The 14,714-nt window shown below is 41.8% G+C and overlaps 1 protein-coding gene across 1 annotated transcript in view; it reads left to right on the top strand.

The window, feature by feature from the left end:
- Positions 1–14,714, top strand: part of lrsam1 (leucine rich repeat and sterile alpha motif containing 1) — a 145,545-nt gene that overhangs the window by 97,944 nt on the left and 32,887 nt on the right. Inside the window, exons 17-26 of the mRNA XM_037692504.1 lie at positions 304–413; positions 499–528; positions 662–784; positions 1,263–1,402; positions 1,475–1,519; positions 2,239–2,309; positions 4,215–4,314; positions 4,385–4,472; positions 4,555–4,629; positions 10,669–10,749. Coding sequence (XP_037548432.1) covers positions 304–413; positions 499–528; positions 662–784; positions 1,263–1,402; positions 1,475–1,519; positions 2,239–2,309; positions 4,215–4,314; positions 4,385–4,472; positions 4,555–4,629; positions 10,669–10,749 — 863 coding nt within the window. The remainder of the gene's footprint in view (positions 1–303; positions 414–498; positions 529–661; positions 785–1,262; positions 1,403–1,474; positions 1,520–2,238; positions 2,310–4,214; positions 4,315–4,384; positions 4,473–4,554; positions 4,630–10,668; positions 10,750–14,714) is intronic.

Below are 14,714 nucleotides of genomic sequence, written 5' to 3'. Positions count from 1 at the left end.
GTTAGACTTTTGCTTCCAGAATCATCTCAAGATCCAAACTTAGTGTTCTGTGACCCATAGTCTGGTTCTGATCCCAACATTGAGTCTAAAGTTGCAGAGTTCAGACCAGAACATGGTGATGGATGAAGGCTTGGAGGAAACTCCCAATTCCAAACGAAGTCTGGACAAGTCTAGATCAGGGCTTCTGGATCAGGAGTTTTGTGCAGTTCTGGACCACCCAACAACTGAAAAATGATTACAGTTGGTTCTGACACTAGTTCTGGTTCTTTTGGAGAACATTGTTGGGTTTCTGATGGTTTTCAGAGCTGGGGGTGGAGTACTGCCCACCGTCACAATACCTGCTGCCAGTTCTGGAGAACAACTGTGACAAACAGAACTCTGACTGTGTGGATGGACTGGAGGAGGCCTGGAAGGTAAAATTAGAACCACAGGACAGACCCGCGAGAAGTTCTGATGACCTGGCTGAAGGCTTTCAATCTGTTTCTGTTTGTGTTGCAGAATAAAATAACTGACTACGAGACGAGAAAGGTAACACACATGCACACAGTCACAGTCACACACATACACAGTATAATTTTGTATTTTATGGCGTGTTTCGTTGTTTCTTTCGCCTTCGGCTGCTGAGACTTTTTTCATTTAAACGTTTTTGTCACTCCTCCAGGAGCAGAAGCAGCAGGAGAAGTTGGCCTTTGAGCGCCTCCTGGAGGAGAAGCAGAAGGAGCACACCCGGCTCCTCCTCACGAACAACTCTCACAAGGAGAATATCCTGAACTTGGTCCGACAGGTGTGCTAAAAATTTGCTCTGTTTTACCTTCGGCTCATGCAGCAGACGCCTGCTGCCACTTCTGCTTTTAGTAACTAATAACATTTACTTTCAAACCTTTTCTCTTCAGTTCTCTTTGAGATCTGCTTCAGCTGCTGGCTCTGGTTTTGTCTTTTTATGCTATTTTTAGCTTTTAGCTACTCTTAAGCTTCTTGTAGGTTTTACTCAGCTTTTTTGCTAATATTAGCATTTTGGCTGATTTTTGCTACATTTAGCTTTTACTTAGCCTTTCATTAGATATAACCTAGTTTTTTTGCAACAGTTACAGTTTAGTAAGCATATTGCTACGTTTAGCTTTTAGCTGGTCTTTTTCTACCTTTAGCTTATACCCAGCTTTTTGATAATTTTAGCTCTTAGTTAAGCCAACTCTCAAATTTTTTGCTAAGTAGGGTGAAGGTTCTTTGGATGGAGACCTGAGTGACCCGCTCTGCTGTTTTAGGAGCAGGAGCGTGTGGACCAGGCCTTCAGCCTGCAGCAGAGATGTCAGGAGGCCGACAGGCAGCTGGTTCTGGAGAAGGTTCGTCAGGCCGAGGACAACTTCAGCAGCCGGATCAACAGCTTGTTGAAGGACAACAGCAGGTTGGAGCCAAAGGACGACACTAATGTTGGAGGAGCATGATGAGCTTCAGCTGATTGTTTGTTTGTTTTCAGGCAGAAGAAGGCTGCAGAGTTCCTCCAGGCCATGGAGGAGGACCGGTGAGCCCATCCAGAACATCCGATCCACTCAGACCCGTCCAGAACTCTGATCCGGTTACTGAACTGTTTCTGGAGCACTTCCAGGAGGAGTGCTTTCAGAGGAAACAAAGAGGAAAAACACTTAGTTAAGCTGCAGCAACTGAAAGGGTTAGATCTGAGCCTTTTGATACTTTTTATAAAGTACCAAAGAGATGGTGCCGGGAATCTTTAGTCCCTCATTATTTAATTATGATTCAGAGGCTGCTTTACAATTATAAATAACTATGAATGCTTTTACCTCAGATCTTAAAGAACTACAGCTTATTTGACATTAACACTGATTTATATTTTAATGCCCAACAAAGAGTTCACGTTAACTCATGAAGAATCCCTGCTGACTAACAGTTAGCATAGATGCTAACTTATTATTGAAATCTCCATAGAAAGGCTAACATCATATTTCTTACTGGAGATTTCCCCACAAAACGTTTCATCACAAAGTCCGTTCTGACACCTTCAGGACATCTTTACAGACAGATGGTCTTCGGTGTTCAGCTGATAAAACATAAAAACCGTTGGACTGCTACCAGAGCTCTGCTGGAACAAACGGCAGCATCAACTCTCCATTTCAGACATTCAAGGACTGATTCAGTCCTCCAGGTCCACGCTGCCTTAAGGTTGGACTTTATCTCCATCTTTAATCTTCTCAAAGGAGTTTAAATGTTTTTATTGACCTCCAGGATCCGAATGGAGCAATTGACCACCATCACACAGGAAGAGGCCGACTCTCTGAGGGAGAAGGACGTGGCAGGTGCGTAGTTGTTTTACCTGTCTGGTGTTGTTCTTTAAACATGTTTTGATGATTTTCTTTCTAATAAAATGTTGAATCAGACACATTTATTGATCAGCAGAAGTTTTATTCTTCACTCTGTAACCGTCAGTGTTGCAGCTTCCTGAGTGAAGCTCTTAATAAGAAGTAATTGAACTTGTGAACCTCTGTTTGCTTTTATGGACCGTTAGAGATGAAGTCTGCCGCCCTGAATCTAAAGTTAGTCTTTATTTGTCTTTTGTTCACAGACACTTTGTCTGGAAACAGGAATGTTTCACAAAGCTTAAAGTTGAGAGAAAACGGCACCAACAATGATGATGACAAATTTGGTGACACATGAAACAACCTCAATAAATGCATTTATATTTATAATCAAAACCTGATGTCACATTAATTAAATTCAGTGCAGTTTATTTCTATAGCACCAAGTCACAACAGAAGTCGTCTCAGAGCACTGAACAGAAATATTCATATACATGTATACAAACCGGATTCCAGAAAAGTTGGGACACTAAACAAATTGTGAATAAAAACTGAATGGGCGGTGAGCGTCAGATCACATTTTTCTCCAGGCGACTTTAGATAAGATTGCCTTCAAGGACAACCAAGGCGACCAAAATTTAGATAAACACACAGTTGTTTTGGGGACAGGCAGAACATAATGACATCAACCTTCAGTCTGTGTCGGTCTACTCGGTTCCAAAATGTCCAAAATAACATGGCCACACCGATGGAACGTGACTGAGTAAAAATCCCCAAGATCTGATCCATTCAGCCCAAAGCTTTGAGTCCGGGTACTCCAGACATGAACCAAGCCATCATAAAGGCAAGCAGCGTGATCGGGTCCAAATTTGCTGCTGACTACTTCCTTGATTGTAGATAAAACCAGCAACCAGCCGAATCCAAAAAGCAGGAACCAGAACACATCATCAAGTTTTCCAGTCGACGAGATATCCAGCTGCGTGCGTGCCAACAGGGTAAATCGGCTCGCCCAAAGCCTGTCTTCTCTTCGAAGAAATGTTGTAAATTGAGTTGAGGGACCAACTGGTCAAAACAAGTCCATAATTATGGTTCAGAAGAAATGCAAGAGTCTCACAGCAATTTCACAGACAGACAGAGCAACAAAGCAAAGCGGAGAGGGAGGGAGAGAAGCATCTGATCTCGTGGGGAGCGAGTGGTGAAGTGACATTGTTATGGTTATGACATTGCACAGGTTATAAAGCATGTTTTAGACATAAAACATGTTTTTGGCAGCACAGCTTCATTCATATTTGAAGTTCTTCAGTGTTTGCAGCAAGATGCTGCATATCTTCTATAAGTCTGTTGTAGAGAGCGCTGTCTCTTCTGCCATCATCTGCTGGGGGAGCAGCACCAGAGCAAGTGACTTAAACAGATCAACAAGCTCATAAAGAAGGCTGGCTCAGTTCTGGGGACTCCTCTAGAACCTTTGGAGATGATTGTACAAAGAAGGATTCTTCATCAAATGAAGAACATTATAGACAACCCTCAGCATCCTCTTCATCAGACTGTCATACAACAACAGAGTGTCTTCAGTCAGAGGCTTCTTCAGATCTGTTGTAGGACAGACCGCTACAAGAGATCCTTCCTGCCCACAGCCATCAGCATCTAGAACAACTCTAATGAAACCAGGATAACGAGTTACAACAACATTTAATTTCCCTCTGGGATTAATAAAGTATTTTTGAATTGAATTGAATATTTAAACTCAGTTTTTTAAGTCCTTTTTATTTTTACTCATTGTTTTTAATTATTGGTGTCAGATTTAGTTTGGTTTACTCCTCAATATGAATAAAACTTATGTCATACTGATGTTTTTTTTTGTCTGTCCTTCATCCTCCTCGTGTCACCTTGCCTTGGGGTTTTCAGCCGCCATGCAGAAGATGCTGTTGGACAACAATGCCATGCGCTTTCTTCAGGAGGTCAAAGACTTTCGCAGACAGAATGTGGTCTCTGAGGCCTGCAGGAGGTGAGCCATCCACTCATGTCACATCAGACTGCCACAGATCTGTCCTCATGTCCTCGCTGTCCCCCTACAGCATGGAGGCTCTGGACAGGAAGTTTGACAGGATGATGTCCCTCCAAGTCTTGGACAAATCTAAAGCCATTGCTCAGATCCTGCAGGAGGTGAGGTGTTTGTGTGAAATAAGAATCCCTCTCTGGTAGACCGCTTGGTCTCAAGCCTCTGATGTTCTCCGGTTTTCTGCAGGACGAGATGCAGAAAGCAGCATTTCAGGTTCTGCAGCTGCAGAAAGATGCCGTGCACGGATACATCCGGAACCAGGTCAGACACGAAACGAGTTATGGGTTTTATTAATCTTTTAACAAGTCATTTTTATCATTTTTCTCTTAGTTTTCTTCATTTTAAACAACAGTTTCAGAGTAAAGTTCTGTGTCCGAGGCAGCCAGTGAAGGGGGTCAACCAGAGCCGGATGGAGGTTTTATGGGGCTGTGGGCATCTCATTGGACCTCAGCACCACTAATGCATCCTCCAAATTGTTCATTTAGAACCAGTCCTGGTTTACTGCTGGGTAATAATAAAATCAATAAAAACATAAATCAGCTGTTTGTCAAAAGTCCTGTTGCTTTAAAGCCACAGAAGCAATAAAACTTGCAACACTTTCCTAAAAGTTAAAACGTGTCTTAAGTGTGTCCAATAGTACTTTTTGTGTGATTATTTTACCACATTCTTTAAGGAATTTTTAGAAATTTAGAAATAAACGACAGTGAGAGTACTGAAGAGTGAAGACAGGAATCTAAGGTGATGCAATGTAGAGCAAAGAGGGAGGTAGCTAAGGCAAAGCAGAAGTTATATGATGAGTTGTATGGGAGGCTGGACACTAAAGAGCTGTCTCACATGATGGAAGGTAGATGTTTTGTGTGTCCAGTAGACCAAGTGGAAGAGCAGCAAGGCTCGCAGCATTGGAGCAGGGTTCAAACTGTTTTACCATGGTGTGGATAGAAAGAGAAATGGAGTAGGGGTGGTCCTGAAGGAGGAGTTGGCAAAGAATGTAGCAGAGGTGAAACGAGTGTCAGATAGGGTGATGTGTCAGAAGGTAGAAGTAGAAGGTGTTATGCTAAACATTGTCAGTGGTTATGCTTCACAGGTTGGATGTGATGTGGAGGAGAAAGATACATTTTGGAAAGATCTGGATGAAGTGACAGAGAGTATTCCCAGGGAGGAGAGAGTGGTGATGGGAGCAGACCTGAATGGACATGTTGGTGAAGGAAACAGGGAATGAGGAAGTGATGGGTAGGTTTGGTGTCAAGGAAAGAAACCAGGAAGGACAGATGGTGGTGGATTTTGCCAAGAGAATGGAAATGGCTGTAGTCAACACTTACTTCCAAAAGAGGGAGGAACATAGAGTGACCTATAAGAGTGGAGGAAGGAGTACGCAGGTCGACTACATTCTGTCTAGAAGAGGAAACCTGAGGGAGATTGGAGACTGTACGGTTGTGGCAGGGGAGAGTGTGGCCAGACAGCATCAGATGGTTGTGTGTAGAATGACTGTTGTTGTGAAGAAGAGAAAAAGAGTAAAATCAGAGAAGAAGATCAAATGGTGGAAGATGAAGAAGGAAGAATGTTGTGAGAAATTCAGAGAGGAGCTGTTAAAGGCTCTGGGTGGTAAGAAAGAGCTTCCAGATGACTGGACTACTACAGCAACAGTAATTAGAGAGACAGGTAGGAAGGTACCGTAATTCTTGGACTACACCTTTCTCTAAGCCTCACATTTTAAATATAAGATAAGTCATAATTTTGTACATAAATAAGACGTTCTGGTTATTACGCTGCGGGCATCCAATGTTCATGATCAGAATGTGTGCCTAGCTACGGCAGTGTGCAGCTTTCTTGTTGTAGTACAAGAATCAGCCAGCAGATGGTGTTTCACAAAACAGTTTGCTTTCAACACAAATTCAGACTGCAAGATCATCACGTCTTCATGATGTTTCGCTGTCTGACTCATGGTTACAACAATGGTACCTTCAAAATGAACACAATAACTATCCAATCATAATCACTGGACAGAACAGTGCCAAATACCTATGTAGCTGAAATTATTTTAAAATTATTTACCGGTAAATATTACCCAGAAGTCTTATCGAGGTCATGTAGCCAGAAGTCAAATACTACTGGTAAAATACGGTAAATATTCATAAAATTAGTACCATTGATTTTTATTGTTAAACAGTATTTGTAACATTTGCTGTCTTTAAATGTACTTTCTAAATAAATTTGACGTAATTTCTCCTCAGCAGAGCTCTGAGGAGGAGGAGGAAGGGGGAACAGCCCCCCCCCCCCATTGTCTCCTCCATTATTTAATCTTAAATGAGATATTTGTATTTAAACACATATTTACTGTACACAGAAAGTTTTTTTTTTTACTTTTATTTAAATATGTGTAAGTATTGACTGGCTGACTGCTTTAAAAATAAATCTGACTTCACTTTTCCAGTGCTCGTTGAGCTGAGCTGAGCTCTCATCAGAATCAGAATAAACTTTATTGGCATTGCACTGAGACACAACGAGAATATGGAACATGACGGAAGAGGAGGGGGGAAGACCCCTCGTGTAGTCTCCGTGGGGATGAGAGTTTAAAATGAGATCCCGGTATTTAAACGAATATTTACAAACACAGAAAGATGTCACACATAAAGAATTTTAAAACTTTTATTAAAACGTGTACCAGACTTGACTGCTTTGTGTCTCCAATCCTGACCATTTTGATGCAAAGCTTACAGGCGGCAGCTGTGTTTTCCTCTTTGACTGCCGATCCCTTTTAACATGAAAGCTGCATCATGAGAAATTCTCGTGGTTTTTCCATTATCACTAAACAAATGAACAGGTCTGTGCATGAAGCGCAAAATATGGTAATGACACGGGAACGATCTGAAGAAATTAATGCACGTCTATCTTGGGGGGATGGTCCTCGAGAGTACTTCGTTGGTCATTCAGGTTAGACTTCTATACACATGATTACAGAGTGGGTGGAGTTATGGTAGGGAATTTGAAACTGACCAAGAGGCTTTGTATATTTGTACATCAAGTTATCGGTGCACCGAAAAACTGACCGGCCGATTTATCGGCCCCGATTTCCTTAATTTTTGGAAATCAGAAATCGGCCGATACTTGCATGAGAAATCGATTTTACATATTTTTTTAGTTTTAACAACAATTGTTTAAACTTCATTTATATTTCAGAGTACTACCTCATGGCCAGTTAAAACAAGTTTGTATTGTTTCTTGGATATTATTCAAGGACATGTTTTTCAATAAAATAATATTAGAAAATTGAAGGTGCATTGTGACCTTATAACACCTGACAGTGTTTCTTATAAAACAAAATCGGTTTCGGCCAAAATCTGAATCGGCAGGTCAGACTTTTTAGAAATCTGTGATCAGCCAGAAAACTGCAATCCTACCTGAGGGCATTCTTTCTTTGTCACAAATACCTGCCACCAAGAGGTGCGGGTTGCTGGGAGCCACAAGTGCCCAGCTTTGTCAAAGGAAAATGTTGGTCAGTGGCAGGAAGTTACGGAGAGACGGCAGGATGTCTGTCAAAATAAAATATAAAAATTTAACTTTTGAAAATTATGAAAAAAATTAATAAATAAGACGCTCCTGCATATAAACCGCAGGGTACAAAGTGTGAGACAAAAGTAGCGGCTTGTACACTGGCAATTACGGTACTTGGTGTGTCATCTGGACAGAGAATGGATGATAAGGAAACCAGGTGGTGGAATAGTGAAGTGCAGGACGCCGTTCAAAGAAAAAGATTAGCCAAGAAGAAATATGACAGTGAGAGGACTGAAGAGAGGAGACAGGAATATAAGGAGATGGGACGTAGAGCAAAGAGGGAAGTAGCTAAGGCAAAGCAGAAGGTGTATGATGATTTGTATGGGAGGCTGGACACTAAGGAGGGCGAGAAGGACTTGTACTGATTGGTAAGATGGAGGGATCAGGCTGAAAAGGATGTGCAGCAGGTTAGGCTTATTAAAGATAGGCATGGTAATGTTCTAACAAATGAGAGTGCGGCGGGCAGATGGAAGGAGTATTTTGAGGAGCTAATGAATGAAGAGAATGAAAGAGACTGAAGAATAAAGGTCATAGAAACTGTGGACCAGGAAGTGGGAAAGAATTAGTGAGGGTGAAGTCTGTAAAGCTCTGACAAGAATGAAGAAGGTGAAGGCAGTAGGACCTGATGACCAGTGGAGGTTTGGAAATGTCTTGGAGAGATGGCAGTGAGGTTTTTGACTCAAATATTCAATGACATATTTGAGGGTGAGAAAATGCCTGAGGCATGGAGAAGTGTGCTGGTGCCCATTTTTAAGAACAAGGGTGATGTGCAGAGTTGTAGCAACTACAGGGGGATTAAGTTGATGAGCCACACAATGACGATCTGGGAGAGAGTTGTGGAAGCAAGACTTAGACAAGGTGACTGTGAGCAGCAGTATGGTTTCATGCCAAGAAAGAGCACCACAGATGTCATCGTTTCTTTGAGGATGCTGATGGAGAAGTACAGAGATGGTCAGAAAAAACTCCATTGTGTCTTTGTGGATTTAGAAAAAGCATATGACAAAGTGCCGAGGGAGGAGTTGTAGTATTACATGAGGAAATCTGGAGTGACAGAGAAGTATGTTAGACTGGTACAGGACATGTATGAGGACAGCAGGACAGTGGTGAGATGTGCTGTAGGAGTGAGATAGCTTCAAGGTAGAGGTGGGAGTGCATCAAGGATCGGCTCTGAGCCCCTTCTTGTTTGCTCTGGTGATGGACTGAGTAACAGATGAGGTCAGGCAGGAATCCCCATGGACGATGATGTTTGCAGATGACATTGTGATCTGTGGTGAGAACAAGAAACAGGTGGAAGAGATCTTAGAGAGGTGGAGGTATGCACTTGAAAGAAGAGGAATGAAAGTCAGCTGTAGTAAGACAGAGTACATGTGTGTGAATGAGAGGGAGGAGGTGGAACAGTGAGGCTACAAGGAGCAGAGGTCACAAAGGTGCAGGACTTCAAGGACTTGCAGTCCACTGTCCAGGAAAATGGGGAATGTGGTAAAGAAGTGAAAAAGAGAGTTCAGGCAGGATGGAGTGGATGGAGAAAAGTTTCAGGAATAATTTGCGACAAAATGGTGCCAGCAAAGGTCAAATGAAAAGTTTACAAGACAGTGGTTAGACCAGCTGTGTTGTATGGTCTGGAGACAGAGACATGGAAGTTATAGAGGCCAGACTGAGATGGTTTGGACATGTCCAGAGGAGGAATAGTGGTTTGAACATGTCCAGAGGATGGACAGGGGTTTGGACGTGTCCAGAGGTGGGACAGTGGGTACATTGGTAGAAGGATGTTAGAAATGCAACTGCCAGGAAGAAGACAAAGAGGAATGCCTAATAAAAGATATATGGATGCAGTTAGAGAGGACATGGAGGTAGTTGGAGTGAGGACAGAGGATGCAGAGGACAGAGAGAAATGGAGGAAGATGACTCTCTTTGGAGACGCCTGAAGAGGGAAAAGCCGGAAGAAGAAGAAAAAGAAGAATCAGAAATTTTTAGATGTTCCTAGAGTTTAATAATTTTAAATAACAAACTTGGATTTTTTTGGTCATAATTTGAAGTAAAACAGACAAAATAAATTAATGTTTCTAAACCCAAGAAAGTTAAGCCAGGTCCTCTGGATGGTTTCTTTGTGTAGAAATGTTTCATCTCTCATCCAAAATACTTCTTCAGTCTGAGGAGCCACAACAAACTCAGTCTTATAAATAACACCTTCACATAGTGGGTCAACCAGTTTGATGGTGCTCAGATGGTTTTGGCGGACTCCAGAAACCAGCTCATCACCTGGATTATTGAGCATGAACTTTGAAGATAATGTTTCTAAAGTTAACCCTAAATTGTTTTAAATATTTTTATTACAGCAAAGAAACAATTTGTCTAAGATTTTTTTTAGATTTTCTTTTATCAGTATAAGAAATCTTGATACTTAAAGTAGAAACAAAGCAGTTTTTAAGCAACTTCTTAAAAGCAACACATTTTTGTACTGATGCATCACAGAAATAATTCGTTTTACCTGACCCAGCTGGTTTGGAGGATCTGTTTGGTTATTTTTTGCTTCGATCTGGGTCCGATTTTTATTATAAACGAACAGAAGTTCATTTCATCTTCTCTTTTGGCCTTACATTAAGCAGCTTGTTCAGCCTGACATTGAGAACGATTCAGCTTGACTTTAAGCAGCTGGTTCATCCTGACATTAAGCAGCTTGTTCACTTAACATTAAGCAGCTCATTCAGCCTGACATTAAGCAGCATGTTGCTTCTCTGCTGTCCTCAGATCAAAGTCATAGAGGGAGAACTAATGCAGGTGACTAAACTGGAGGTTAAAAGACGCAGTCTGGACTCTGAAAACCTGCAGGTGGGTGTCATCGCCTTTTTTCTTTGCCTTCATACTTTTTATTGGTTCAATTTTTCAGTTTTTCCTTTGGTTCTTGTATATTTTTTCATGTCATTGTTCCATGGCAGCTCATGCAATCAGAAATAAAGTTCAGCTGGGTTATAAAAGAGAAGTTTTGATTCTTAAAAAATATATTTTTTCAAACATAACTTTCTCATGTTCTGGAGACAGAGACGATTTCAATACTTTCTTGAGACTGCTACAGTATGTTCTTGAGACTATCTCTGGATGTTCTTGAGTTATCGCTAAGCACTCCTGAGGCAGTCAGAGGACATCTCATGAGGCTGTTACAGGATGTTCTGGAAGCCATGACTGGACATTAATGAATCTACATATGTTAGGATCAGGGGTGAAAATTAAAATTTTTACCAGCCACTCAAAATATTTTACCAGCTACTATTTGTCTTTTTTGTTCGTAACGCTTTCCTTTGGTTACAAATCCCACCAGTACAATCAGATTATATAAATCCTATGATTTATTTTTAACTCTTTCAGAAAAACCATTTACAGTAAAGAAGTTTGCCATACATATGTACTTAGTCTGATTTAACATAGCACATCATGTACACCATGACATCCTCTCTCTCAGTCGGCGGTGGAGGCTGGAATAGAGAGGATGAGGTCCACCAAGCTGAGCACATCAGGGCACTGATGCTGTAGCATTCAATTGATCTCGGGCCAAGTTGTAGAATGAAGGGTGTCACCCTTTTAGTACAAACATTTTTTTTTCTGCTGGATTCCTTAGATTGAGAACTACTAATTGGCTTTTATGTTTGTGAATGTTTCTGTAAAGTGCCCTGAGACAACTTTGTTGTGATTTGGCGCTATATAAATAAACTGAATTGAATTGAATTAGAATTGTCCACTGGTCTGGGATGAGATCAGTTGTCACTCATGAGGTTTGAAGGACTTGTCAATTCATCTACCTCTGCCTCCCCAAACTCTGCAGAAAGACACACAAATAGTCCAACAAATATTAAGTTATACTATATGGATCACCAAATGTGTAAATTATTTTAAAATTGAAAAATATTAGGACAAATTATATACCTTCAGAGTGTTGTACATCAGGCCAAGACTTCAGATCCACCAACTTGGTTGCATGAAGAACCCTGGAATTCATCAGCAAACCGGTTCTGCAACTTCTCACAGACTGTCCAGGAGATGGATCTTTGCTTTCCTCAAGCTTAAGACCTCATTCCACTGGTGCTGGTCCATGCAGGCTGCCAGTTTAGGTCCAGGCCTGTGGTGGATTAGTACTTAATTTATAATAGAAAGTCCTTGACAACTTCACATTTTGCATTCAATGTCTGGACTTCTCACCTTATTTTGTATTTTGCCAGCACTGACTGGGCAGAGGTGAGACATCCATGCACTTCAGCCAGATGCTGCCTGTCTGTATTCCCTTCTTTTCATATAATCTACAATGAAGGAGGAAAATTATATAATATAATCTGATTTTCCACAAATTGTGATAGCTTTAATTGCAACACCAAAATTACTGTACACTCTGTTTACATACACTGATAAAGCGTTGCTACTTGCCAGTACTAACACAACACTATGTGTTACTATAAGACTACGGTAGCTAACATTATGATACGTCTAAAAAGTTAAGTCTGGTTCTCTGGACATTCAAAAAACAAAACAAAAATTAAAGAAAAAAGTAGAAATGTTTAGTTTTTCATCCGAAAGACTTCTTCAGTCACTGATAAATGACTGAAGTCTTTTGGATGAAAGACGAAACGTTTCTACTTTTTTCTTTAATTTTTGTTTTGTTTTTTGAACGTCTAGAGAACCAGACTTAACTTTTTAGATTTTTTTACCTGGATTATTGAGCATGCATCAGGATATTATGATACATGCTTAATAGTAAACAGATTACTTACTTGGAGAGCCATTCATAACAGTATGCTCAGCTTACAGCTTTTAATGCTGGGCTGTTTTCAGGTGCTCAGTACACTCATAGTCTCTAATGTCTAATGTTTTGACTTACTTAGTCTTACTGGAGAGCTCGTGCTTCCAACAGCTGGAACAAAACATTGAATGGCTACTCTCATCAAAAACGAGACAGTCACGGAACTCTCCATTGTAATTTCTTTTACATTTTTCATTAAAAAAACTACCCACAGTTTATCCCTCAACTCCTCTGGAGAAACGTTTTTGTTGTCTGCAACCTGCTTAACTCCCGAAATGTACCGCCACATTGCTAAAGGCTAAAGCTACTGTTTCCTCCTTCTTTTAATGGCAATTAGAGCAGACTAGCAGCAACTCAGGCACATTGCTGCTCCTACAGGTCGGGAGTACAAATTGAACAATTTTTTTTTTCTTTTCAAATTGCAAACATGCCACAGTGGCTGGTGCGTTGTTCAAATTTACACGCCACTTCAAACATTTACCCGCATTTGGCCAGTGGTGGGTGATAATTTCCATCCCTGGTTAGGATGTTATTGCTGAAAATTTGTAAGGCTGTCACAAGACATTCTTAAGGTTGTTACAGGACGTTCTTGAGGCCATTACTGAATAATCTTGAGACTATATCAGGATGTAATTGAAGCCATCGCACATTATTCTTGAGGTTATCAATGGATTCTTGAGGCCATCGCCTAACATTCTTACGACTATTGCTGAAGTTCTTGAGACTATCGCTGGGGCGGCTGTGGCTGAGTGGTTAGAGCAGTCGTCCTCCAATGCGAGAGTTGGGGGTTTAAATCCCCAGCAGTCACATGCTGAAGTGTCCCTGGGCAAGACACTGAACCCCTCATAGCATCTGATGTGTGTCCCATCGGTGTATGAATGTGATCTAAAGTTCTGATTAGTCTCTTTAGAATGGTTTGTTCAATTAGCTTTGTAGAGATCTAGTAGAGTGCTGTATGAATGGGTAAATGAGGACACAAATTATAGTGTATAGCGTTTTGAGTATCTTGAAATAAGATAGAAAGGCGCTATATAAGTACAGTCCATTTACCATTTACATTTTTGAGGCTGGTGCCAGGCGTTTTAGTGGCTGTCATCTGGCATTTTTGTGGCTGTTGTCGGGCTTTCTTGAGGCTCAGGATAATTTTGAAGTCAACACTCGATGTTCTTAAGGTTATTGCCTGATGTTCTTGACAGTGCCACTATGGATGGACATTCTTGAGGCAAAAAAGTTGTGTTTGTCTGACAGCTCCACTGAGTTTCTGATGTCCTGATGTCTTGAGGCTGTTGCCAGGTGTTCTTGAGGCTGTCGCTGGGCATTTCTGTGGTTGGTGCTGAGCATTTTTGAGGCTGTCACCAGGCGTTCTTAAGACTGTCACCTGGCGTTGTCGAGGCTGTCACCGAGCACTGTTGAGGCTGTGGCCAGGCATTCTGGAGGCTGTCGCCAGGCAATCTTAAGGCTGTTGCATGGTATTTTTGAGGCTGTCGCTGGATGTTCTTGAGGCTGTCACCGGGCATTCTTGAGGCTATGGCCTGGTGTTTTTGTGACTGTCGCTGGGCGTTTTTGATGCCGACACCAGGTGTTTTTGAGGCTGTCGCCAGATGTTCTTGAGGCTGTCGCCGGGCATTCTTTAGGCTGTCACCTGGCATTGTTGAGGCTGTTGCCGGACATTATTGAAGCCGTCGCCAGGCATTTTTATGGCTGTTGCCTGGTGTTTTGGAGGCTGTTGCTGTCACCGAGCATTCTTGAGGCTGTGCCCAGGTCTGTCGCCAGGCATTTTGGAGACTGTCTCCGGGCATTGTTGAGGCTGTGCCCAGGTGTTTTGGAGGCTGTCGTCAGGCGTTTTTGAGGCTGTTGCCGGGCATTGTTGAGGCTGTCACCGGACTTTCTTGAGGCTGTCACCAGACATTCTTGAGGCTGTCACCAGACTTTCTTGAGGCTGTCGCTGGACGTTCTTGAGACTGTCGCCGGGTGTTCTTGAGGCTGTCGCCGGGCGTTCTTGAGGCTG

Source organism: Nematolebias whitei, chromosome 18 (assembly GCF_014905685.2).
Source record: "Nematolebias whitei isolate Nwh7 chromosome 18, NemWhi1, whole genome shotgun sequence".
NCBI classification, from domain to species: Eukaryota; Metazoa; Chordata; class Actinopteri; order Cyprinodontiformes; family Rivulidae; genus Nematolebias; species Nematolebias whitei.
This window is presented reverse-complemented; position numbering and strand designations above follow the sequence as displayed.